Source organism: Stylophora pistillata, chromosome 8 (genome assembly GCF_964205215.1).
Source record: "Stylophora pistillata chromosome 8, jaStyPist1.2, whole genome shotgun sequence".
Taxonomy (NCBI): domain Eukaryota; kingdom Metazoa; phylum Cnidaria; class Anthozoa; order Scleractinia; family Pocilloporidae; genus Stylophora; species Stylophora pistillata.
Genome location: NC_142526.1, coordinates 16645151 through 16670102, shown reverse-complemented (window position 1 = coordinate 16670102; position 24952 = coordinate 16645151). Strand labels below are relative to the sequence as shown.

General features: G+C 37.9%; 3 protein-coding genes and 1 pseudogene across 12 annotated transcripts; 2 read left to right on the top strand and 2 right to left on the bottom strand.

Moving 5' to 3' along the window:
• Positions 1 to 1075: 1075 nt before the first annotated feature.
• LOC148725237 (uncharacterized) lies at positions 1076 to 5315 on the bottom strand. Its single transcript, XM_088730912.1, has 6 exons — positions 5181 to 5315; positions 4601 to 4777; positions 2987 to 3814; positions 2378 to 2460; positions 1813 to 2032; positions 1076 to 1379 (listed from the first exon to the last, which is right to left on the bottom strand). The coding sequence occupies exons 1-6, from the start codon at positions 5230 to 5232 to the stop codon at positions 1252 to 1254; spliced, it is 1488 nt and encodes a 495-aa protein (XP_088587038.1). The 5' UTR covers positions 5233 to 5315; the 3' UTR covers positions 1076 to 1251.
• A 148-nt stretch (positions 5316 to 5463) lies between these two features.
• Positions 5464 to 11901, top strand: LOC148725236 (uncharacterized). The gene is made up of 9 exons (XM_088730909.1): positions 5464 to 6304; positions 6807 to 7047; positions 7401 to 7513; positions 7637 to 7920; positions 8285 to 8552; positions 9445 to 9642; positions 10277 to 10434; positions 10669 to 10775; positions 11080 to 11901. Exons 1-9 carry the CDS (start codon positions 5464 to 5466, stop codon positions 11603 to 11605), a joined length of 2736 nt encoding a protein of 911 aa, XP_088587035.1. The 3' UTR covers positions 11606 to 11901.
• Positions 11902 to 15171: 3270 nt separating this feature from the next.
• Positions 15172 to 24952, top strand: LOC148725235 (uncharacterized). Of its 10 annotated transcripts, none has more exons than XR_015990557.1 (5): positions 15172 to 16392; positions 17127 to 17229; positions 22094 to 23166; positions 24137 to 24239; positions 24777 to 24947. XR_015990557.1 is itself a non-coding variant. In XM_088730059.1 (4 exons), exons 1-3 carry the CDS (start codon positions 16153 to 16155, stop codon positions 20713 to 20715), a joined length of 525 nt encoding a protein of 174 aa, XP_088586185.1. In that variant the 5' UTR covers positions 16138 to 16152; the 3' UTR covers positions 20716 to 20732; positions 20825 to 22087. The 10 variants fall into 10 exon arrangements, 3 of the variants coding, with proteins under 3 accessions (XP_088586186.1, XP_088586185.1, XP_088586184.1); XR_015990552.1 differs by having other exon boundaries at positions 15275 to 16388; positions 24777 to 24952; XR_015990553.1 differs by lacking the exons at positions 22094 to 23166; positions 24137 to 24239; positions 24777 to 24947 and adding exons at positions 20474 to 20732; positions 20822 to 22087 and having other exon boundaries at positions 16026 to 16388.
• On the bottom strand, positions 17228 to 20006 carry LOC111347001 (uncharacterized; annotated as a pseudogene).

Below are 24952 nucleotides of genomic sequence, written 5' to 3'. Positions count from 1 at the left end.
ATAATGACCAGTAAATCTTTTATATTTTACTGATACATGTAACTTGCTTGATTTTCTGTTTCCACGAGAACTGATAATGTGGTATATTTAATTTGAATGATATACACCTAACTTTAAGTCTGAGATTACAACCATGATAAATAACCTAAACATTGAGAATATAAGATATTACAGTAACAGGGATCTTAGCAGGCTTTGAAGAGCTCTTTTAGGAAGATCCCAACAGTTCACTTATCTAGTTTACAAATTGCAGATAGCTCCAGTTTGATAAATCTATTATAGTTTGGGTAACTAATAACTTCAATAACTCCAACAACAATAATTATGCATACCCTTACCAAACTGAGTGCTATGGGACATATATGGCCCCTATATGGTTCTGATATGGGATAATCTATGGGCCATATATGGATTTCATATGGTTTTGATATGAGACACTACACACCACATTGAACCCATATGTTGCCAAATACTGCCTCTCTATTGTCTTTTCTATGGGAAAGATACGTATTTCGTAAAAATCCATACTTTTGCCATACATGGGAATGACATGGGCAATGGGAATGGTATGGGGTGATTGTTGTGTAAAGGTATGATATGGGAGTGGTATGGAAGCTTAAATCAGTTCCATATCAAACTGACGTCTATGGGAAAGATACGTATTTCGTTAAAATCCATACTTTTCCCATATTTGGGGATGATATGGGCAGTTGGAATGGTATGGGATGATTGCTATGTAAAGGAATATGGGGATGATATGGGAGCTTACATTAGTTCCATACCAAACCCACATCTATGGGAAAGATATAGACATGTCGACATTTCGTAATAATCCATACTTTTCTCAGGTTTGGGAATGGTCAGGGGTAACCCGGCATGTCCCTTTGATCAATCAATACGTCCTCCATAAGCTATGGAAAAACTATGGGACTACATTGGGAAACACAAGCTGTACCCATAGCAAACCCATACCACAGCTTGTTATTTGGTAGCCTGTGAACAGGCTACTTCCTGGGGGTATGCAATTGCTGCAACATTTCCACAAAGGTAAAAGCTACTGAAAGAAAACAACCACTTTGTGATAATTATAAAGTCCATTTATTCAAACCCTCTAGACATTTATAAACTGGAAACTAAAATTTAAATACTTACAAAGTAAAACTGTACATGCAAGTCTTGTACCCCTTTTACAGTAACTGTAACAGTATAACCTAAGTGTCTATATTGATTTTTGGTTTAACTACAATAGTTTTATTCTACTCTGGAAGAGACAACTCTTATTCGCTGTGGGCGCCTAGCCTCAACACATTTCATATTTATTTTTTGAACAACTTGGCTGGCACTAACTTTGTCGTGGGTAAATTTCGAACACACTTTGCCTAAAGAGAGAATCAAGAATTAAATGTTAATCGTTGTTTCATTTGTATTTACCAAACAATATTTAATAATGTATATGGTCTACAATACTCTAAGTAGTCACAACACTTTTATAACCTGGGTGTCTTAGTGTCCATGTAAAAGCAGGTATTCAGGTATGGGCTTTAGAATGTAAGCAATTTAAGACAATTCAAATTCAAAAATTGTCCAGGCACATAGCATTACTTTTCTTTTTCTGCAGACACAAGCATTCCACATATTTATTCTTTATTTTCTATTAATGTACACTGTAATACATGAGCTAGTTAAATTCACCCCTATTAATACATAAAAATTAAATTACCGAGGAATTACATCTTATGCCCTTTATTACCCTCAAAATTATGGCAACTTTGTAGAAATAGTTAATGGTTAGAAAAGTATAATTAAACCTACCAATGATCGCATGGACAATCAACGGGTTAAGTGGTTGGTGGCTGTCACCAGTCTTGCTTTTTTTCTGGTTGCCCATGGCACAAGAGGATGCCAGTTTTTCTTTGCTGAAGAAAATGTCGACAACAGCATTGACATAGCCGGACCAATTTTTTACTGCTGAACAGTAGGCACGTTGTTGAGTATACCAAAACACCCCAGATCCTTCGATAAGTTCTACCATCTGTTATCAAAAACAAAAATACAGTGACAAACATAAGCTTTTCTTGTTCTTTTTATTCTTTCTTCTGTTTGTACGCTGGCTTTCATGCAAAAAAGTTTTCAGACTTCATAGCCTTTACTTTGTTATTTAAATGATTAACTTATAGCAGTTAAAGGACTTTGTGTCATATAAGTCAGGGGTAATCCTTCTCATAATTTCAAATTGGCTGCACATCATCACACTCAGCTAATTTAAAATTACTTGCTTTGATTACTCCCTGGATTATACTTTACAGAGTCCTACTATACCATCAATCATTAATGGTGAAATTATTAGAACTCCAAGGGTCAAAATATAACACATCACCTTGTATTCTAAGGCTAAGGAAGGATCAAGAACACCTGGGGAAGGCCTGTTGCTCATTATCTCCTCTGTGGTCTTTGCTTTCACTGTAAATCAAATGATTGAGAATTTTAGTGTTTATGTACAAGTAGGTTAAAAGGGAACTATGTAAAATATCTGCCACTGAATAGCCACAGTTGTACCAAGTGGAAAGCCAATGATTTCAAAATGTTAAAGAGGTGGACAATTATAAAAAACAATCTTCCACTCATGATACACATGTAAAAAACTAATGCCTTCAGCAACTGAAAGAATTGGCTGTTGTGGCGAGTGAACTTGTTTGTGAGCTGATTGCTTGGACTAAAATAACTGGACACATGTAATCAAGTACTTGATAGAACTCTGATGGTCACAGCTTGTTTTGAAATGCCTGCTAGCAAGGCTTGCAATTAATATCAGGATTGAGGGATTACACTAGAAATGTAAACAAAATTAACCACTTCACAGTGGGGCTCTTCAGACTAGGGCCAATGTAAACAAATAATAAAACAAATTGTAGATGAAGATAAAACACTTGGACTGTTTTAGTAATAACAATTATTGATTACAAAGAGAATACTCAAGATTACGTACATGCTATATTAAGCCTCCTGTGCAGTTTCTGAATTCTCTCCCTTAAAGCTTTATTTTCCAGTTGTTGTTCTTTACAGCAATTTCCATGGGCAACAGCAGGGTTGTCTTCTGTGCAATATTCGGTACCTTCCTCTTCACTGCTGCTGTCTACCACAGAGCTTTGAAAATGTAAACCCCGCCTGGGGTCACAGTCACTCCTTTTTTTGTTGCTGGACCTTCTGGGAGTCTCCTCTGGAGGTTGAGTTGATTCTTTAGATGTAGAAGCAATAGACAAGGTTGGAGAATTTGTTGAGGTAGAGCAAGGACTGTTGAGTTGGGGTGTTCCTATCTTTTGTTTAGATGGAGGCAAGCTTGAGCAGGTTTTCTGTCCACCAGTTGGGGTTAGAGCTGAATTATCAAAGTGCTCATCTTGTTCTTTACCTGGAGGGAAGACTCTGGCTTGTGTAGTTGAATTCCTGCCACGAATTGGTAAAGGTGTGAATCCAGCGGCAGGAGTAGGGTTCACCTCACCAAGAATGGTCACCTCTTTTTCCATTTGGTGACTGCTACTTGCCCATCGTGCAGCAGCTTGTGACTTTCTTGTCTGCAGTAACAGTAGCTGCCTTTGTTTTTCTTCTTCTTTCTTCTTCTTTTTTGCTTCCTTTTCTTTGGATTTCTGCTCATTTTCCTTGTCATCATTTCGTTTGTTGGACTTCTCACACTGCTGCAACTCTGTGTTGCTATCATCTGGATGCTTGCGCTTCTTTCCTGCACTTTTTTCTGGTTGCTTTCCCTTTTTCTTTGCCTTTTCTAGACGTATTCTTTCCTTCATAAGCTCTTCCTTTTCACCTAAAATGAAAGATGAAGGTAATTGTTGTAATATCATGTGCTAAACCATTTTGACACTTATCTTTTTTAAAAATTCAGGACGGCTCTCATTTAAAATAACTAATTCAAACAAGGCAAGTCAGAGAAGGGGGTAGTTGGGTATTTTTGGGTGGATATTTACCATCCAGTACTCCAAATTTGGTCCTGTTTTGAAAAGAATTTTCCCCACAGTCCAAGGTGATACCCCATACTAGAGTTTGTACAATAAAACACACAGAATGTACCCCACTTGAAAGCTAGAGATGACAGACAGTTGTTTCACTGAGCAAGATTTCGATATTACCCCATACATCAATTATGGAGTGTTGCAAAGAAACATTTAGATTTAGTCTTAAAGAAATGGATGCAAAATTAATGCATGGGGTTATATGGAAATCTTTCCTTTCACTTTGATTTGGTTAAATGAAAGCAATCAGAAAGTTGACAAAAAAAGAAGCAACAATTAATGTGAACAGCATGGTAAACTAACGATACTGAAAATCATGGTTTAAAACTTTCCAAGCAGGTTGTCCCCCAACCTGTATGTCCCATAACTAAAAACAGGTTCTAGATTTTGTACAAAATAATCCGTCCTTTTTGTGAAATATAAACTAAGGTGACTGTTACAGGTATCATCTTAAGGGAAATAATCAGGGAAAGTATAGCAATGTTCAATAAGAACTGTTGGAGGCACCCTCCTATTGATTAATGAATATATAAATTTGTAAGGAAATATTCCTATTATTATAAAAAGTGAAAATCGCTTACCTCCTATCTGAAGCACTTTAGCATCATAATATTGGTCGTTTGGAAGCCAAAGTGCACTAACAACATCCCCCACTTGTATCTCCTCTTCACTATCTTCTGGAAAGATGTGACGGACTTCATCTTCATGAAGGACCCTCAGGTTACCGTCATCTTCATAGGTCACAAGGTACCAACACTCTGTTAAAAAAAAAAAAAAAAAAAAAAAAAAAAAAAAAAAACACAGATCTATTTGAAAATAGCTTCTTGACTTGTCTTGGGTTGTAGCAATTTCAGCATTTACATGTGCTAATCGTGCAGTGACCTGCACGATTAGCACATGTAAGATTCAATAATGATCTGCACGATTAGCACATGTAAGATTCAATAATGATCTCGATCCGAACGAAGTCGGATCGAGATCATTGTGAAATCACTTTTTGAGTGGAGTATGTCCTAAGTTTGGAAAGGAGCTCTGCACTGACGAAAAAATAGGAACTTGGAGAAGACAGTGAGAGTATACAAGCTTAGGATCGAAGTTCTCAAAGGAATGACACCATAAGCTTTTGAAACTTAAGGCATTCACACGTAAGAAATTTCTTACCTTCTCTAAGACGAGCTGGGATATTTCTCTTGCGTGAGGTACGGTCAGCCATTGAAACTTTAAACGCACTCGAATCGGATGGAATCTTTCGCTGTAAGCTAAACGCGACGAAAATCTTGCTAAAACATTGATGAATCGCGAGTGACAAATTCGAAAAGCACGCGCTTTCTTTTTGTCACATTGTGATTGGTTCAAAGTGACCATGTGATCAGAAGTAAACGCGTGCGCACTGATCTTTCTATTCGGAGGCACGTACGATCGCAGTCACTTGAAATCAAGGAAAATGGCGGAGAAGAAGAGAGGACGCTACAAAGAGTACATGCGGCATTCAAACCCGTTTAAATTTCCAGCAGCAAGAAGACAAAACGTATCCAAGCGATATCTCCGCAGTATTCGTCGGTCGCAAAACGTTTCTCTGCACGATCACGATTTTGAGTGCGAAGATGATGTCTCGATCGACTGCGATGTGACAATGACAACAAACGCCAGTTTGTCTTGTAGTAACAGCGATGAACAATTCTACCACATGGAGGACGAAGTTCTTAGCACAGATTGTGGAGTGTTTACAGCCGAGATTTTACAATGCGACAGTACAAGTGACGACGAGCCATTACAGTTCACCGAACGCGAAAGGATGTATGCACGTTTCATCAAGGAGGATGACTCTTCTTCAGACATTTTTAGTGATGTTGAGAACAGTGGGGGATCAGACTCTGAAAGTCTTTCAGAGGAGTGTGAAAAAGAGGATGATGTTTTATATTCTGGTTCGCCAATAACAACCACTTCAAGCATTGTTTTGATATTGTCGTTTGTGATGAAATATAAACTCACCAAAGAAGCATTTCGTGACTTGCTTGCAGTGATTGAAGCTCATTGCCCCAGACCCAACAACTGCAAGAAGGAAGTTAAGAAACTTTTCGAGTTTGTGAGTCAAGCAAAAGGGAATATTGTCAAACACTTCTTTTGTTCTTACTGCAAGGCGTATTTTGGCAAAGGTACTCAGGATAATCGAGGAAATACTGGAATAAAGGGAACTTGTCACATTTGTGGTAAGAATCTTGCTACCACTCATGGATTCTTCATAGAAGCTCCGATTGTTAAGCAGCTGCAAACATTTTTCGGAGGTGAGTTTAATTAAAGTTAGCTTAATATCTATTCTTTTCCATTCAGAGATGGTAAAGATTGACATCTGGGCCAAGCAGCATGCAAGAATATTCATACAGTGAGCTTCTTTGAGGCTTCTGTACATACAGTATGTCCTAATAAGGGTTCATTTGGATTACAAATTTAGTAAAGTGTCTTTCTCGTTATTGCGGAGGGACAGACCCTCTAATGATAAAGGACACTTAAAAGCTAACAATTAATATTTGTTTTCCCAGCCTTTTTTTAAGCAAATCTTAGCCGGATGGCAGCAATGTTAGCAGAACCTACAATGTGGATTTGTCACAAATAAACAACAAAAGAAATGAGCTGTAATTTTTAAGTCCTGCTGTTACAAACTGGAATGATAACATGTACCCTTATCTTTGCAAGATTAAGAGTTAACATTTTGTGCAACAATCATGCAATTAAGGAATAATATTGATGTTTTATTTTTCTTCCTATTTTTTTTTTTTTTTTTTGCAGACCCTGAATTTGTAAGTGGCTTAAAATATCGATTTCAAAGAGTGAAGAGGGATGACAGTAACATGGAAGATGTATATGATGGTGCACTCTACCAAAAGGAGTTTAAGTCAAGTGGCTTCCTCTCAGAACCGTACAACATCTCTGTCAAGCTTAACACTGATGGTGTGGCAATATTTCATTCATCGCAGTTTGGAGTTTGGCCACTGTTTCTTCTTGTCAATGAACTCCCTCCAGCAATGAGGTAAGTGTAACAAAAAGGGTCATGTCACTCAGACATAAACAGCACTTTCAATAAGACCCGGCACCTGCCAGAGCTCAGGCGGGTATTCTGTTGTGAGTAATCTGGAGATTGAAGTGACTATCACTTTGAGTTTTGCAAGCTAGTGCATTGTAAAGTGAAATGAAAAATCCTCACTATTAATGTCCTTAACATGTAAACTAAGTATGAATTAATATCTTACATTGTTTTGTAAGGTAGAACTTTGTACTTTCACACTGCAACAACACACAGATCAGAATACAGATGCTAAGTGTAGTCTTCTCTCATTTGCATTTGTCTCACAAGTGTATATACACTGTACTTTGTTTATCTAGGATAAATAACAAGTTCAGGGTGTTTGGTGGCCTGTGGTTTGGAGAAGAAAAACCATTTTTTTCTACCTTCCTCAAACCATTTGTTAACGCTTTGCAAGAAACAGAAATTAATGGTAAGTTGCACTTTTAGTCAAACAAACCAGCATTTTACATTTTGTGTGGTTCTTATTCTTCTGGCCAGCACTAATGATGAATGATTGTTATTTATATTACTAATCAACTGTTTTAACCAACAGGAATTGAAGTGGTACTTCCAAATGGACAGAGGGCAAAATCTAAGGTCAAGGCTCTCTCAAGCCATTTTGATCTTCCTGCCCGTGCTGGTGTATTAGAACAGGTGACATATGTTGGTCATGACAGCTGCTGTTACTGTGATGAGCATGGTGAAACTGTCAAGACTGGTCCCAGGGGCCATGTGATGTCATTTCCATTCAGAAACACAGCATCAGGACATGCTAAATCACGAACTGCAGAATTAGTCACATCCCACTCATTTGAGGCACTTGAAAAAAATTCAGTGGTAGGTTGCTTAACATTGCCATCTAATGATACACTGCATTTTACAAACAATATTCAAATGATTTTGAAAGGTTTAGCCAATTTTTTCAAAATACATGAATTGTGACAAAGCTCCTTTAACAACTTTCAGCCTTTTGTAATTCTGCATCAACCACAATCTTGTTCAGGTGTAAAATGGAACTTTTTAAATTAATTTTAATATAAAGTCAATGTCTTTTTTTTTTTCACATTGGGATAAACGGGCTGGCTAGACAGCCCTGCTAATATTTAACTATACAATCTTAATATAAGAAATTATATCAACACTTACAATGTCTAGTTTTACATGTAGTTTGATTCAGAATTTTTTTGGGCATACTTCTTAGGTCTCTGGCTTTAAGGCCCCCAGTCCCTTGTTACAGCTTCCAAGTTTTGACATTGTTAATGGAATTGGTATAGATTCCATGCATTGTGTGTTCCTTGGGGTGGTAAAACAACTAGTTGGTTTGTGGTTCAACTCAAAACACAGCACAGAAATGTGGTATTGTGGAAATAGTGTTCAGAAAGTTGACATGCGTCTTTTGGAGATAAGGCCCCCCAGTGTCATTACCAGAGTTCCCAGGAGTTTAGAACATCATGTAAAATTCTGGAAAGGTAAGTCTCACTATCTTTAAGAAATGTTGTCTAATTGATAGTGGTACACTGGATGATTTCCTATAATATAAGTATCCAGTTTTTCAGTCCAAGTCTAAAACTGAAAAAAATTGCATAGTACAGTGGAATGTTGATTTAACAAAGTCACTAAGGAAAGGGTGGATTGCTTTTTTTAATCGAGGGTTTGTTACATTGAAAACCTTCATATAATAAACTTGAGGAGAAAATGACCAAATGCAAGTTATATTTAACAATTAATCCATGAGTACACGTTGGATATGAGATGATAGCCGTCTCATATCCAAGTATGAGTGGAACAATAGTTTTATTAAAACTCCCCAATAAAATTATATTAGACAAATTTCAAATTTTTTATCTCCCTTTTAATTTTAAGCTGCTGCAAATGCTTACCATATTTGTAGATTGTGATATATTGGCTCATGTAACACAATGGCTAACCCAATAAAAAGTCTTGAATTGCATTATCCAATGATCCAGTTTTTAATAATAAGGTATACTTCATGATTGATTTGTAAAGGTACACATGTATATCTTGCCAACTTTTTTGTCACCTAATTAGTGCAGCTTATTGCTACGTTTTGAGTTGCAAAGATTAAAGGATTTTTATTGCTGTTGGTCTGTTCCACATTCATCTTCTGTTTTGTGTTGACAGTAGACTTTGTGTTTGGGTTTGCGTATTACATTCATTATACATGTTCCATACATATCACTACCTAACTGTGGCTTGGCTCAAGAATATTGTTCGTTATATTGAGGACTTTGTAAAACAGAGGTTTGTTAAATCAATGTTCCACTGACTGTAGTGTATATTTTATTTGTTAGAGTTTTTAGTTAAATTGAAGTACTGGTACCTGTATTTGATCTTTTGCAGCAACCGAGTACCGAAATTGGCTGTATTTTTATTCACTACCCTGTATGAAAGGTATCTTGGATGACGAATACTATCAGCATTATGCTTTATTGGTTGGTGGAATTGTTTTACTCTCAGGAAGATCTATATCCCCAGAACAACTTGAATTGGCTGGTAATCTCTTGATCCATTTTGTGGAGATGTTTGATGCATATTATGGTTAGTAAACCAGTGAAGGTTTGATTGTTGTTTACTTACAACAGCACCTAATTATAAGCTAAGGTGAAAATCCTCTGAATATGAGAAATAAAAGTTTATTAACTTTAATGTACATTAATTATTTGATATACATTACAAATCTGTTCATTTTGTGCAGTGGCCTCCGTTATTACATGCTACCTGTTTACTTTCTAGTTAATTGATTGCCATTTTCAACAACAAACTTTCCCAACCCAAAAGCACAAGAGGCACAGTGGGCTCATGATAGTGCGCTCAACTCTGGATTGAGTGGTCTGGTTCAATTCCAGGCCGGAGGCATCGTGTTGTGTTCTTATGCAAGACACTTCACTCTCACAGTGCCTCACTTCACCCAGATGTACAAATAGGTACTGACAAATTTAATGCCAGGGGTAACCCTGCAATGGACTAGAATCCCATCCAGGGGGGAGTAGAAATACTCCTAGTCGCTTCATTCATGCCAAAGAAACTGGAGTTAAGTGCTGGCCTGATGGGCCTCGTGGCTCTTAAACAGACTTTTTTTTTACCCATAAAGCATAGAGTTAAGTCATGTGAAGTCTTACTCATTGAAAACCAGCCTAAGACTAACCTTAAAATACAAATTTTGTTCCCATAGGTTCACGTTACGTTCTTATGAATCAGCACATGTTGCTGCACTTGAAGGAATCTGTCCTTAATCATGGTCCCCTGTGGTCTAGTTCTCTTTTCGTATTTGAGGACTGGAATGGAGACATTGGCCACTATTTCCATGGGACTCAGAACATAGCTGGTCAGGTTAGTGGACTTTTGTGGAAAATGATTTCATGTTGATATAGCAACAAGGTCAAATAGGATAGCTTGTTTGACAAGCATTCAAAAGGAAGGTAGAGAGAAAACAAGAAGCGTGAAGCTTAAGATTTTAAGAACAGAACTGACCTGTTTTGGTCTTTATTATTTCATCAACTGAAATATTAATATCTAAAAATGTTGCTCATGCTGTTTGATACATAATTTTGAATGTATTGTTAGATTATGACAGCTGTCACAAGTCAACAGCAACTCCCAGAGCTCATCAAGGAGATGCCTCCAGGAAGTGCAAAAGATTTAGTAATGCGCCTTCAAGGACAGCTTAATAGGTAGAGTTGCCATAGTGACTATAGTTGTATCTGTGCTCATGTGATCCACTTCAAATCTTTTTGCAATTGGTTATCTCATCATTGGCTTTTCCCTGATTATACCATTATTGTAGGTGAGAGGAAGAAAAAATATTTATTTTAAAATTTAGGGGGCCTTTCAACTCTTAAAATGATACTCATTTGACTGTGATGCTTTTGTTTTGAATGTAAGCAACATTTACATTTGTCACCCTCATTTTACCAGTATAATTATGTAGGAGAACTTAGTATCTCAAATTCTTATTGTTATTATGTTCTTTTAAAGGAGCAACAAAACTCACCTGAAAGATGATTTCTATGCTCTCGGTGCAGTAAAGAGTGGCAGCTTTATGACTGAGCCTTTTCAAGATGATCTTCAATCATCCCTAGGCCTGGATTCTTTATCATCTGTGAAGTTCTTTACAAGACTCCAAGCTGGAAGCGCTGTACTTCATTCAAAACAGTACAAGAGGGTTTCCAGAAGAAATACATTCACAGTTGCCTACAGATTGGATGAACATCCCTCTCTTGAATATGGTCAAATAGAGGTTTTCTTTAAAGCACCAGTTGGTTCGAGGATTTCCAGTGGCGCTGTGGTTAAGCCACTGTCAAGAAGCAGCCAATGTCTCTGCAAGCAACATGAAGTGCTTGGGAGACCAGTGAGTCACATCATTTCCTTGCGCCACCCACACAGGCATTTGTTCGTTATCGTTCCAGTTGAAAACATTATTGATGTCTGTGTTTATATGGCATTTTCAGACAGTGAGGTGCATTATGCAGCTCATTTTCCAAATCACTTGGAACGAGATTAATGTACAGTAAACTATTAATTAATGTAACTGCGGTTTTGAAAAGAAAAGAAGGATATTGAAATCTGTGAAGTACTTTTAACAGTATTATTTCTGTGTGGTGAAGTCTATTTATACATCCTTAGAAATTAAAAATTTTATACAAAGTAGCTGGAAGCTTTTATATAAAACAGGCGAGAACAATGCAGCGTCTGTTTAGGTAGCCCGCCTAGAATAGCTTTGCTAACTGCGGGCTACAAAAGCCTTTATTTCTTGCATTTTAAAAAAAGAATAAAGTCAATGTTGTTGTCAAAGAAAAACCATGACAGTGATTGTAGCATGGCAACCTGATTCTGTAGTTTCTGTTCAATCAAGCAAACATATCAAACATTTGATAAAGTGTTTCTTCTGCTATCCAAACACCTCCAATTTTGTCAAAAGCACCCATTGTATTATGTGTTCAGAAATCGTGCTAAAGTACTGACTGACTTGTCTGTTTTTGCCCTTAAATTTGATGCTTCTTTTATACAATTGTATGGAAATGCAAGCAGTGATATTGCATACATTGCTTGCCAGCACCTAAATATTCCTAGACTTCTTCTAGATGTGAAATTATGTGGAATCTCCATAACATTTGATGTAATCCTACATCACACATTTGCTATGGAATAAGTATGGGCAACTTATTCCCATAGTTTTACCATGCAGTAAAATGATCCCATATCATTTCCATAGAGCAGGTAAAGCCAGTGTGCATGCTTTAATTACCAGCTGCTATATGGAATTCCTATGGGCACTTGATTCCCATAGTTATCCCACACAATGTGATGGTCCCATATCATTCCCATAGAGAAGGAAAGTGAAGCAGATGAGCCATTGCTATGGAATATGTATGGGCACCTTGTTCCCATAGTATTACCATACAAATCTTTTCTCAGGCTTTCAATCCCATATGCTTCCCATAGCTTGAATTTTCACAAAACTGGGCACCATATCAATCCCATATGGTGGTCTAACCATTCCATATCTTACCCATATATGGGCCACGTAAGGGCCATAATTTGCCATATCAGACCCATACTTTTACTTTGGTAAGGGTAATATCCCATAATGACCAGTAAATTTTTTATATTTTACTGGTACATGTAACTTGCTTGATGTGCTGTTTCCACAAGAACTGATGTGGTATTAATTAATTTGAATGATATACACCTAACTTTAAGTCTGAGATTACAACCATGATAAATAACCTAAACATTGAGACTGTAAGATATTACAGTAACAGGGATCTTAGCAGGCTTTGTAGAGCTCTTCTAGGAAGATCCCAACAGTTCACTTATCTGGTTTAAAAATTTCAGATAGCTCCAGTTTGATAAATCTATTATATTTTGGGTAAGTAATAACTTCAATAACTCCAACAACAATAACTATGTATAATATCCCATAATGACCAGTAATTTTTTTATATTTTACTGATACATGTAACTTGCTTGATGTGCTGTTTCCACGAGAACTGATAATGTGGTATATTTAATTTGACTGTTCAATTTGATGATTTTTCCTTTGTAACTGAATCTTTGTGATTTCTACACTGCTCAGATTTTGTTCACTATAGTCTCGCATGGCTTTGGTAGTGAGGTACATGTCATTAAAAAAGTTCCATTTGTTTTCACTGACCTCTGGTATTGAATGCAAGTTAATGATCCCATTTTGCCTGTTCCTCTCCTGTCTCAAAACACTGATTGGTGGAAGTATATCTCTTTCCTTGTCTGGTAAGGCCATCCTCAACTCATGGTGTGCCTCGTCTGAAATCAAGCCCTCATCTTTTGCAACAGGTACATGCTGCATTGTCCGACTAGTAGAGTTTTCTTTCTCGTCATCAGCATCGTGCCTAAGGGGAATGACAACTTTACGTCCTTGTACAGGGAACCTAATCTGAAGAAGAAGACGGGGATTTCCCATTAAAATCTGTTTTCATATGAACATAGCTAGATAGATAGATTCATTGACACACAGATGTATAATTTTGTTTTCGCGACTTTGCTGTGGGTCAATGTCTCGTTCTAGTTTTTACAAAAAAGTAGAAATGTTACGCACCTCGTTGGGCTCGAACTCCTCCAGTCCTTCCACCAATTGAGCCACTAAGCCTGACTCGTCTTTTCTTATTATTTCTGGCAGCTGGTGTTAATTGCCAGAAGTCCTTTTTGTTGTTATAGAAAACATTTTCAGTCTCTGTAATTCTCTGCTTTGGCAGCATCCCCTCAGCATTTACTTGTTGAAGCTGAGCTATGACTTCATTTAACTGAGTTGTAATCGAGTTGTGCTAAATTCTCAAATTGTGGTTCTCTTCCTGAAGATGCCTTATTTCGGCCTTGTGGTTATAGAAATTGGTTTTTTTGTCACAAGATAAAGATATCTTGTAGAGATGAGATCTACAAGCTAAATGGGCAAGCCACAAGATTTTAGGTGAATGCCAAAAAAATGCACCATGAAAGTAACTGATTTATTGTTATAGTTACAAGAAAAGTTTACATAGCAGAACCAGTAACATAATGTCCATGCATCAGTTCTAGTTTTGATTCATTTTTATGATGTTAGTCTCCATGATAAAGACTTTCAATGGGGAGCATCAGCAGGGTTCTCCCTAAATTTTGGAGTTGGAGGAGAATAAAATGGAGTAGCTGGTAGAGGAATTTATAACGGTGCACAAGTGCCTTCCATGCGCCTTTGGTGCGAGGGGGAGGGGAGGGGAGGATATGGGAGGAGGGAAAAGCTTGGAGAAGTGCATTTTGGTGCATTTTGAGAGATGACTGCACCACTGATTATAGAACTTTTATTAAACCACATACATTTTTGAGTAATACTGCAAAAACAGCTAGTTTGAAAATAGGGCACATTAAGCAGAGCTTAAAATGTCTTGTCTTCAAAGTCAAACTCAAAGTCTGCATCTGCATCAGAATTATCAACCATGTCCATTGCAGTCAGTGCCTTGTGTACACTGTCACTGTTTGCTAAGGTTGATGACTGGGGCTCTTCCACAATCACGTCTAGCTTTTCTGCAATTAAATTCAATAAACATCAGTTTTTCAATGGCTATTTGTGTTTTTTTATCCCTTTGACTACTGTGTAATCTTATTTATTTGGGGCTATGACTTATGTTTAACCTATTGACGTCCAGTGTGCCCGTAAGCGTCCATGTGGACCAACACCCTTTCTACGCCTTGTAACGTCATCACTTTTAACCCTGGAACACGACTTTGAGCACGCACTTGAACAGGTTGAAAATATCTTACAAACAATACCAGAGTGAGCGCAATTGAGTAAAGGAGATTGGAGAAATAGCCAAAAAACCAATTTAACTTTGACCTGAAAATCAGCACGAAAATCTTATTCCATTACCCACCTACCTTTCTGAGCATGTGGTTTGAAAGTAATGAGTAGTTTCCTAAAAAATCTCCACACCAAAATGAAGCCTACTAAATTTCCAGGAAGTGAGGAGAAACTTCAGGCAAGGAAAGGGGAAAAAAAGGGCAGGAGAAAGAGAGAAAAATAAAAGTCATAAGTGGGGCATTACTTTTCAACCCCAAGTTTTCTCTAAATTTTGCTTTCTGCGCGTGCCCGACATTTTCAGGCCGCCATTTTGCACTTGGATCAAAAGGCCGTTGAGTGTAGAAGCTGTCAGTGGGTTTGTGGTAAGTTTGAGCCTTTAAAACTACAACAGTGACCCGAAATCTGCTCAACTAGCTTCAAAACACAGTTTTTCACAAAAGCTGCGGCTATTAATGATTAAAGTTATTATCTGTAATACTAACCAGGTGCCTCAGTCTGAATGGCAACAGTCGCTGTTTCGGTGATCCTAAAATCTTTGTGCCTGCTGCCACCAATCCTTGGGAGGCTCAGTGGAGGTTGGTTTCTTTTGTGGGTGTTCCTTCATACTTGTGCTGCCTCTGTCAGGATTACTTGACACTCTTTGTACTTTGGCTCCAGTTCATTGATTGAAACGTGAAGGCATGTTGATAGCATGTCATTCTTCAGGCGGCTTTTCTGCCTTGTCTTGACCCTTTTGACTGCACTGGCTCTCCTTTCAACAACAGCGTTTGACATTGGTTGTGTGAGACAGATCCTTGCAGCATCCACCGAAAAGCGGTTGCTTACTTTAAGCAGTGCTTGCTCTATTACAATTTTACGAAGAATACATTTAGTGGGTGATAGTTCGACTCCATCCCCCCTTGCAACACATTCTGAGGTGGCTGCCAGGATAGCATGAGGTATTTGAAATTCTGCCACTGGGTCTTCATTTGATCCTCACTGAACTAGAATTGACCAGCTAGAATCTTCACACTCTCCACACCATATTTTATGAACTCGGGATCAGTGGCAGCTGGCAGGGTGGTTGAATTAAAGATGCTGAAGGCTTCTAATACCAGAGCAGCTTGAGTGAAGCATCTGGCCAGGTTCTCTTCCAGTGCTAAGGTGTAGCTTTGGCACTGGTTGGCCAGTACTTCTTCCTGTGATAAGAGAAGAGGTAGCTCCAAATCTTTGTACTGGCCTATCCAAGCTTCTTTTAGGGCATGAAGTGGCTTGCAGCTGGATTGAACCTTAGTAATTCTCCTCTCGGGCTCGTTAAGGCATGGCTCTGGATGATAAAATCCCCCCCGCGAAGTCAATCGTGCCTGGAGAAAAACATTTCAAAATGGCGGCAAAGATGGCGGACATTGTGGCACATCGAAGTTTCGGAAACTCTGTCGCTCTCTTATATTCTGAGGCTTGTTTTTGTTAGAGGTCTGGAATCTCTTGGGAAGAATATGTAGGTAAGAAATTTTTTATCACTGCTTCCTTTTTAACGTTGTTTAAAGGTGTTCCTTGTTGTGCGTCCTTCGATTGAATTCAGTGTGAGTTCGATCAGACTAGATCATTCTAGGCTTTATGCGTTTGTTGACCGACAGGAAAGCTACGTATTACTTTCATCGCCGAGCAGGTGTTAATTTAGTTCCACGCTTTTTTAATTCAATATGTTTCGGACGAAGCGTGAGAAATTGAAATTGTTTTGTGTTGATAGAGAATCTTTCTTTTGATCAGCGTATCCTGTGTTAAATATAAGGTCCAACTTACAAACGTGAAGAGAAAGGGACATTTGTAAGAAGAAAAGCATTTTGTTAGCTTAAGTTAAAATCATGTTTCGTAGAGGAATTTATGATTTAGTTCTGACAAGTAAACATAACATCAACAAACCTCAGTAAGTATGGAATTTTTCCGCCCTTGTTCTTTGCCTCAAAAAGTTTGATCACATCTCACAAGCTATCAAATTGCTAAATTGGATGAAAGTTAACCATGAGAACTAACAATACAGTCATTAGTTTCAACATCACTTGAGTAGATTTAATTTGCTCGACATTATTCATCATGCACTTGGCAAATGTTACATTTTGAGCTCATTTTGTTCAATGAATCCTTTGGAAGCATAAATAAATTGATGACTTAAAAATTGCTGTACAAAATTAAACATTGCAACTTGATTAATCATGTTGTTGCTGTTCTTTTTTAGATTTCTACCACGCTACATTGCCTTCAGTTATGTTCCAGATCTACATACATGTAGGATACTCATATTTATCAGTTGGATTGTTATACTAAAGTTCCTCAAAATGGTATGTATTAAATTTTTTTTTTTTGGTGCTTTTTCATGCTTACAGTACATGTGGAACCCACTGAAGAAAGCTTTTCTTTGGACTTAATGTTGAGGACTGTAAATATTAATTATTTTCAGGGCTTGGAAAAATATTATGCAAATCACAAAATATCAGCATGTATTATACGTTAAAACATTGAATATTTGAAGTGTTTATTTAGGAAGGTGAATGGTGATCTTCCATATTTTCAGTAGCTCAGTGGCAACTTTATTTTTCCTCCATGTTTTTGCTATAACTGGATCTTTTTTCATGTGTTTTTCTGTGGGATTTTTTTTAAAGACTTTCTTGAAGTTGGCTGACCACTCAGTAATTGCTTCATTTATGTCCTTGTATTTCTTTAGAACTTGTACTTGAATGTGTGCCAGGTGATTTAAGAAGTGTTCTTTGTGGTATCTTGAGCTTGAATTTTTTGTTGCATTTTTTTAAAGTTTTTCATATAATATAACATCTTTGGTTGTGCCAAGAATCTCTGAAAGAGCTTTTGCTGTTTTGCTGGATGGTAAAAAATCTTCAGATAATTTTGGTTTCTTAGCCAGTGGTTCACCGGTCTCATTTTGCACTGTTTCACTCAGCTGCTGTGGTTCCAGAATCTGATTATTTTCTAGGTTTTCAGTACTCTCTTCTTCATCAATTAATAGAGTTGTATCTTCAGCTTCTTCTTCACATTCACCATCACTCTCAAATGACTGATCTTGAACTGGCAGATTCTGTTGCATGCATTCTTCTCCATTATGGTTTTCTTCATTGGGAATTCTGGTAGCTGGGATTTTGATTCTGCTTTGAATGCATAAATCTTCCCAGCAGTGTTGAAGGAAAATTTTCTCCATTCTGATATTGGAGGAGCGAAAGTGGTGAAGGGAAGGTCCTTGCTCCCTGAATTCAATTTCCTCAGGACCATCAAAGAACTCAATACAGTCTTCATCCTCAATTTCTCTCCACCAAACTCCTTCTCCCGGTACGAGGAAGTCAGCAATAGACTGAAGGTGAGCCTCCCAGTGCCTAGCATGTGTGTTGATGACATCTTTGGGTAAAACTGTGTTTCCCAGCTTTGGTAGGGCTTTGCTGATGTTGCTGATTTCCTTTTCTTGCCTGATGATGCAGGTCACAGCTGTGTTTCCTCCTGAAGTCTTCTCTGCTTGCATATGCAGAACTGCATTGCTCACTAAGCTTTCAACTCGGTTGTTCCAGGTCTTCCTGGTGATGTCAGTCAGCTCCTCAAACAACCTCTCAAACATTTCTGCATTAGTTGAACGGTGTGAAGCAAGACGAAGAAGAAAGGCGGAATGAGATACACATGCATGGAAGTATATGCCAAAGAGCTTTCTGCTTGTTAAGGCTCTAGTTGGCGTCATCACTTTTCGGCACAAAATTGCATGCCTCCAACACAGGTTATGCAACCGTAATATCAACTTTGGTGACCTCTTTCTGTCCTGGGCATAAAAAATTTCCACCATTTCGCACAGGGTGGCCAGCAAAGCTCTTACATCATGGGTTGTTGTCTGGTAAAGGGCTATAGTTAAGTAGATTAGTGTCTTGCGATAATCTACTCCTCGCTTTTTCTCTTTGTTAAGTTGGACAGCCAGTATTTCTTTAAGTTTTATCAGTGTATCGATGTCAGAAATGTGATGTGGGATTTCTTCCAGAATGTTTTTAATGTGATTCATGGAGCAGTGAAGAGCTTCAAAACACAGTACCTCATAGGACTGGAGGTTGAGACTTTCCACACAAACACTCTCATCCCCAAACAACAGTGCTGGAATTCTTGTTGCCCCTCCAAGTTCTTCATTTAAAATTTTTGCAAGTTGTGGTTTCGTTTTGTCTGAATCTCCAAGTCCTCTTGCTTCAATTTCAGCTCGTAGCTCGTTGACCTTGAGATCTTTAAATGGGTTCAGGAGTTGTTTTGCCTCTTTTCCTTTCCTTCCCGCTAACACCAGCTGTTGCCGTTCGGTCAATGTTCTGTACTTTCTTTGGGCCATGTAATCTAGATCATGGCACATGCTTAAATGCCCATCACAACCTGGGCAACCATAATGCCCTCCATGCTGATTTCCACATTCAAAGTTTGCTGCAGGGTTGTCTCCATTCATGAATCTCATCTCATCTTCTACTTCAACATCCTCCTCTGTTTTCACTTTTTGGGTTAAATTTACTAAATCATCATGTCTGGCTGGAACAAATTTTATCTGATCTTCAATACTGGAACTGCTCTGCCCCAGCATATACAGATAGGGCCTCTCCACTGTTGCCTGGACATCCACATCTTTTCCATATTGAACTCTAGCTTCTGCATCAGAGAAATGAATTGCTGGGTCATACATCTCTCTCACACAAAAGAGCATGTGACCATAATTTGAAAGGGTTGAATGGTCATGCCAAATCAGCCAATGCCTCTTCCGCTGAAAGCTTTTCAGCCTTTGTTTGATTTCATCATGTGTTCCCCTTATATCCTCACTGATCTTTTCTAGCTCTGCACGAATCTCACTTTCACTGAGCTCTTCATAAAATGCATCATTTTTTATTCGAAGGAGGTCTTTGTTTTTAATCAATGCTTCTTTTCTAATGTCTTGGAAGGGAATTTTCCTCGCTTGCAAGTGGCATTTCTTCTGCTCTATCTCTCCCTCTGCATTTATAGCCAATTTGGTAATCTCTCTTTCTATCACTGGCTCTCCTATGTTGAATTTGCCACTCTCTATTCCCTCATGGATGCTTTGCTTGAGTTGTTTATTTGATTGCATCACAGGCACAGAAATTTCTCCCCCTTTTTGCTTCCTCATAGCTCTGCGTACCCTGAATCCTGGAAAATTAATCAAACCTTACATGAGGCTAGAGAAATGAAAAAAACCCATGAAAGTATTATAGGGTCACATATTCATCATTAACTTGACTTAGACTGTTGTATGCATTCTTATTACTTTAGGCCTTCTTGTTCTACTTCTAAATTCTAAATTTTAACTCTTAAATCTCACTGTTCTTTAATTAATAAATCAAATTTTGTTCAATCCTAATACACAATTTCTTTCACTTATAAATGATATTGCAGAGATGTAACTCTCCACTGTCGGCTTAGTTACAAATTTACCACTTTTTTTACCTGTAAGGCCATCCTCTGAAGTGAGATGCACTTCTGATGGGAGCTTAAATCGGGTAATGTCTACTTTGTTTGAGTTTAAAAAGGCTTTGACTAATTGCCCTCCATTGCCAGGTGTCGAATCACTTCCCTTGGTTTTGATGTTGTACATTCTGGCTTTTTCTGACCAGTTTGGAGGACCATCAGGCCATGACTCTACATCTGCAAGTAGCTGGTCCAACTTTCCTTCTATGTTAGCAAGTGAAGCTGTGTGGGATCGTTCCCTGACCTTTGGTGGGGTCGTTTTTGCTCTCTCCTCGGCCTCTTCAAAGGTTTCAAAGGACAGGGCCATTCTTTGGATTTGTCTTGAACTGTAAGACTGACGAAGGCTAAGGTGAACTGCACTGTCATTTTGTGACATTTTGGTCTCTAGTTCTTTTTTTGTTTGCCTTCGCTCATTTCTCTTCCTTGTTTTCTTTTCAGCAGGTGAAGGCTTCTTTTGAAGATCCGCTTCAGGGACAAGCACTAGAATGTCACTTAGTGATTTTTGAAAGTTTTCCTGGCATTTTTCATTGTAAGTGGCATATATTGCTTCCCCAATGCTTTTTAATTTCCTCTTTGTGACCTTAGGTTCTCTCTGACATTGTCTCTTGACATTTGTGTTAAGTTCAGTCAGAGGTCCTTTCCTAGCACCTCTGCAAAACTTACTTATAGGGAAGGTAGAGAGTTGAATAAAAGGCAGGCCTGGCAGCTGGTCAATGAGTGATCTTTTTTCCCTTCTTTACTAATTACTTTGCCCTCATTCCAGTTCATTGAGGAAAATGCTGTTAGGTATGCTTCTTTTTCGGTTTTACTTCTCCAGTTGTAAAATTTTTCATCAATGGTTCTGTAATGCCGCATGAAGTCTTCCCGTTTTATGTGTAGCCCAGGGTATTCTTGAAAATGTTCATTGAAGATTTTAAATCTATCTTGCAGCAATCTAGCAGCAAACTTTGTATTTCCTTCACCGGGAATCCTTTCAGTTTTGCTTAAACTTTTAGTTTCTCTAAGAAACACTCTTGCCCAAGCACAGTCAATCTTTAAAGACATCTTTGTTGCCTTGGCAGAGGATATGGGATTTGATAATGTGTTCTAATTAAACACAAGTTGGAACTCTCCACGCTGCTACTTGAACTAGCTAACTGCTCGAAATTTAAGACAAATTGCGCGCCAAAAACTAAGGAGCTCATGTAACATGTCATACGAGCCGCGTTTGCGGACCACTTTATTCATTCATGAACTAATATAAAGTCTACGAAGGTTTGAATGGACCATTGCCATTCTTTGTGGATTTTTTTATTGAAGAATTACGGAAATATTAAGAAAACACTACCTTGAAATGTATTCTGTAGCCTAGAAGTACACTGTAAATGGCTGTTAGGCACCCTAAAGTTAAAAACGACCCGATTTAATCTTAATTCGAGAGCTCGAAGAATCCTCTCCTTCGACCGCCATCTTGAAGTCTGCTTTTTAGTCCACAGTTCATTTCACCATATCCCCCAGAAAAAGGGCATAAATACAATTAAATTCTTCCCCAGGGGAGAGGGATTCGAAGTTTCTGTTTCAGTCTCCCAACGGCCGTGAAACAAAATGGCGTCCGAATCGGAACATTGTCGAGTGACGACCTATTTTGCGCCATGGGGGAAAGAAAATCGATTCAAGTGTGAAAAATTTTAACATACGTTAGTTCTGCTGAACTTCTTCTTCTTGTTTTAGCCTTGCAATGTTGACCCCAAAGCTCGTAACCATTAAGAATTTAACGTAAAGACCCTCCAAACTGCTGCCGTGACGATTTCCTGACTTTTACCTATTCATCCACGGACATATGGCTGATGCCGACGCCTTTGCAGGGCTAACTCTTATGAATTAACTATTCCTAAATACGGTTTGGGCGAACTTGATTCAAGTCTTGAAGATTTGGTTTGCCCCATTTCAATTCAAAGTAAGGTAATTAATTTGGGTGTCGTCAAGGGTGACTATAATTTAATTATGGTTGCTATGGCAATGATATTGCATGGAGTGATACATAATTTCCATAGTAATAACCTCGCCAAATTTTGTTAAATTTGATCTTCTACAACGGCCTGGAATGAAAAAATAATTTTTTTGCCTCGTTTTCACGTTGTAACCATGCCTTAACGTGCCTGAGCTCTTTATTGATTACAGTGATGGCTTAATGGCAGAATAGGAGATCTTTTTTTGCTGTAACACTTTACTTAAAGTTTTAAGATGAGGAGGTTACCAACAAACTTGGCGTTATTCATCCTTTTCAGTAGACCATCAGCTGTAGCATCATGCTCCTTGAATTTTCTGAGCGTTTGCATCAGTGCCACCAAATTTGTACAAATGCTTGATAAGCCAATGACTTCTTCTGTGTAGGATCTGGCACTTGAATTTTCCTCAAACTTTCACAGACCTTAATGTATGCAGAATATCTCTTAGGGTATTTGAGCCACTTCCAGAGCTGCTTGAGTGTAGTTTCCACTGGGGTAATGAACTTGACCTGATCTTCTGCATATCCACAGGCCAGAGCCAATCTATGGTTTATACAGTGTGTTTGTACAAGAAGAGGACACACTGCTTGTAGCCTGGCACCAATGCCATTCTAGGCTACTGTCATGACACTGGCACTGTCTGCACCAAATCCACAGGTGTGTTCAACTTGCAGGCCACTTTCCTTCAGCTCCTCAGCAATTAAACGGGGGATCGTTTCAGCATTGGCAGAATCGGATGTTGCAAGGCAGTCTTTACCTTGCAAGAAGTCAAAGTGGGACTCGCCTGTCTGAGCGGTAAGAGGATTGATAAACTATTTTTAAAACCTGTTGTAGTTACTTTCAAAATTTTGCTTGAAAAAAGCTGCAAATGTATCCTTCAGTATTTCCACGGCCAGGAATCAAGTGCAAAGGGAGTAAATTTTATAGCTGGGAATTTGCTTTAATGCATTACTCGACTTTAACTTTATTTTCACTATGGAAATGAATAAAAAATTATATACAGAATATATAATTTTTTGTACATACCCTCAGTGGCCAAGGCAGCTGAAGCTTTCAAATTGAGTGTGTATAATAGGCGAGCCAGCGAGTCATGCGAGTCAACATGCGAGCCATGCGAGTCAGCATAAAATAACTTTGTTTTTTAATGTAAACTACCAAAAACTAGCCTCTGTAACTAGGTAACGTATTTATTCCAAAGGCACGTCCTTTAAAATTCATTTGACAATGAAAAACTGCGATAAAATATTATAAAGCATGACACGACGTTTCGACGTTTCCAGAACGTCATTATCAAGTAAACTAAAATAATAAAATCGAGTATATATATAATGAAACGGTGAATAAATTACAAAACGTTAAAAGTTAAACAAAGAGTTTAGCCCTAATGGAATCGCTCTGGGTGTTTAAATTGGGCCTTATTGTTCTTATGTACAACATTTCATAAACAAGACAATCCCATTTCGTGCCGCATTTTTTAAGCATGGGATTGTCTTGTTTATGAAATGTTGTACATAAGAACAATAAGGCCCAATTTAAACACCCAGAGCGATTCCATTAGGGCTAAACTCTTTGTTTAACTTTTAACGTTTTGTAATTTATTCACCGCTTCATTATATATATACTCAATTTTATTATTTTAGTTTACTTGATAATGACGTTCTGGAAACGTCAAAACGTCGTGTCATGCTTTATAATATTTTATCGCAGTTTTTCATTGTCAAATGTTTTACCAAATCTTTGCTTATTCGAATTCTTTAAAATTCAGATTCAGAAAAACACAAATTGAATGAGGTGAAACAACAACAAAGGTTCTAACAAAGGTTTAAAGGTTCTTCCTCTGTCACGTTTAATGAGTCACACCATATTTGGTAAGTCACGTGACCTGAACACACAGAAAAACACTCTTTAAAACCCAAACGTCTTGCAACTTTCACAATAAAACCAATGCCAATGGCTTAAGAATATCGCAATTAAAGATCTGACTTACTAGCAAGTTTAACATTCCTTCTTGAAATTCACAGTTATTGAAAAAGCTATGACATCATTGCAGGCTATTTTCATACATTTTATTTAACAGACTTTCTTGCTCACGTCTAAACGCTACAGATGTTAAAAGTTGAATTGCTTATGATTCCCCCAAAAAATGGATTCTCTTTTCTTTGAACTTGAGCGCTTCTTCATTTCTTAAGCGGGATTGGGGACTGGCACTAGTTGCACATGTTTAATGTCCATTTAATGTTGTCTTATGTTCAGTTTCATGGTTCCGCCTATTTCAGTGAAGACACGTGTGAAATTAGAAGCACGAAATGTCCCTAGCAACGACTCATAAACTGTAGTTAAGTTTCACCCCCTTACAGTGGCTCTAAATAGCTTTTATTTATTTGTTTATGTATTTTTTTTGGCAGGGTGGGCGGCGCACGTAGACTGGTTTTTATGCATGTTGACTTTGCTGTATCCAAAGTGTGTTTTACTGAATATATGTATTTCGACACTGAATTAGACTATGAACTGTAACAGACGATATCTCAAGAAGTACAAGTGGTATTAAATCAAAGTATTCCAACGCTAAGTCTCTGTTATT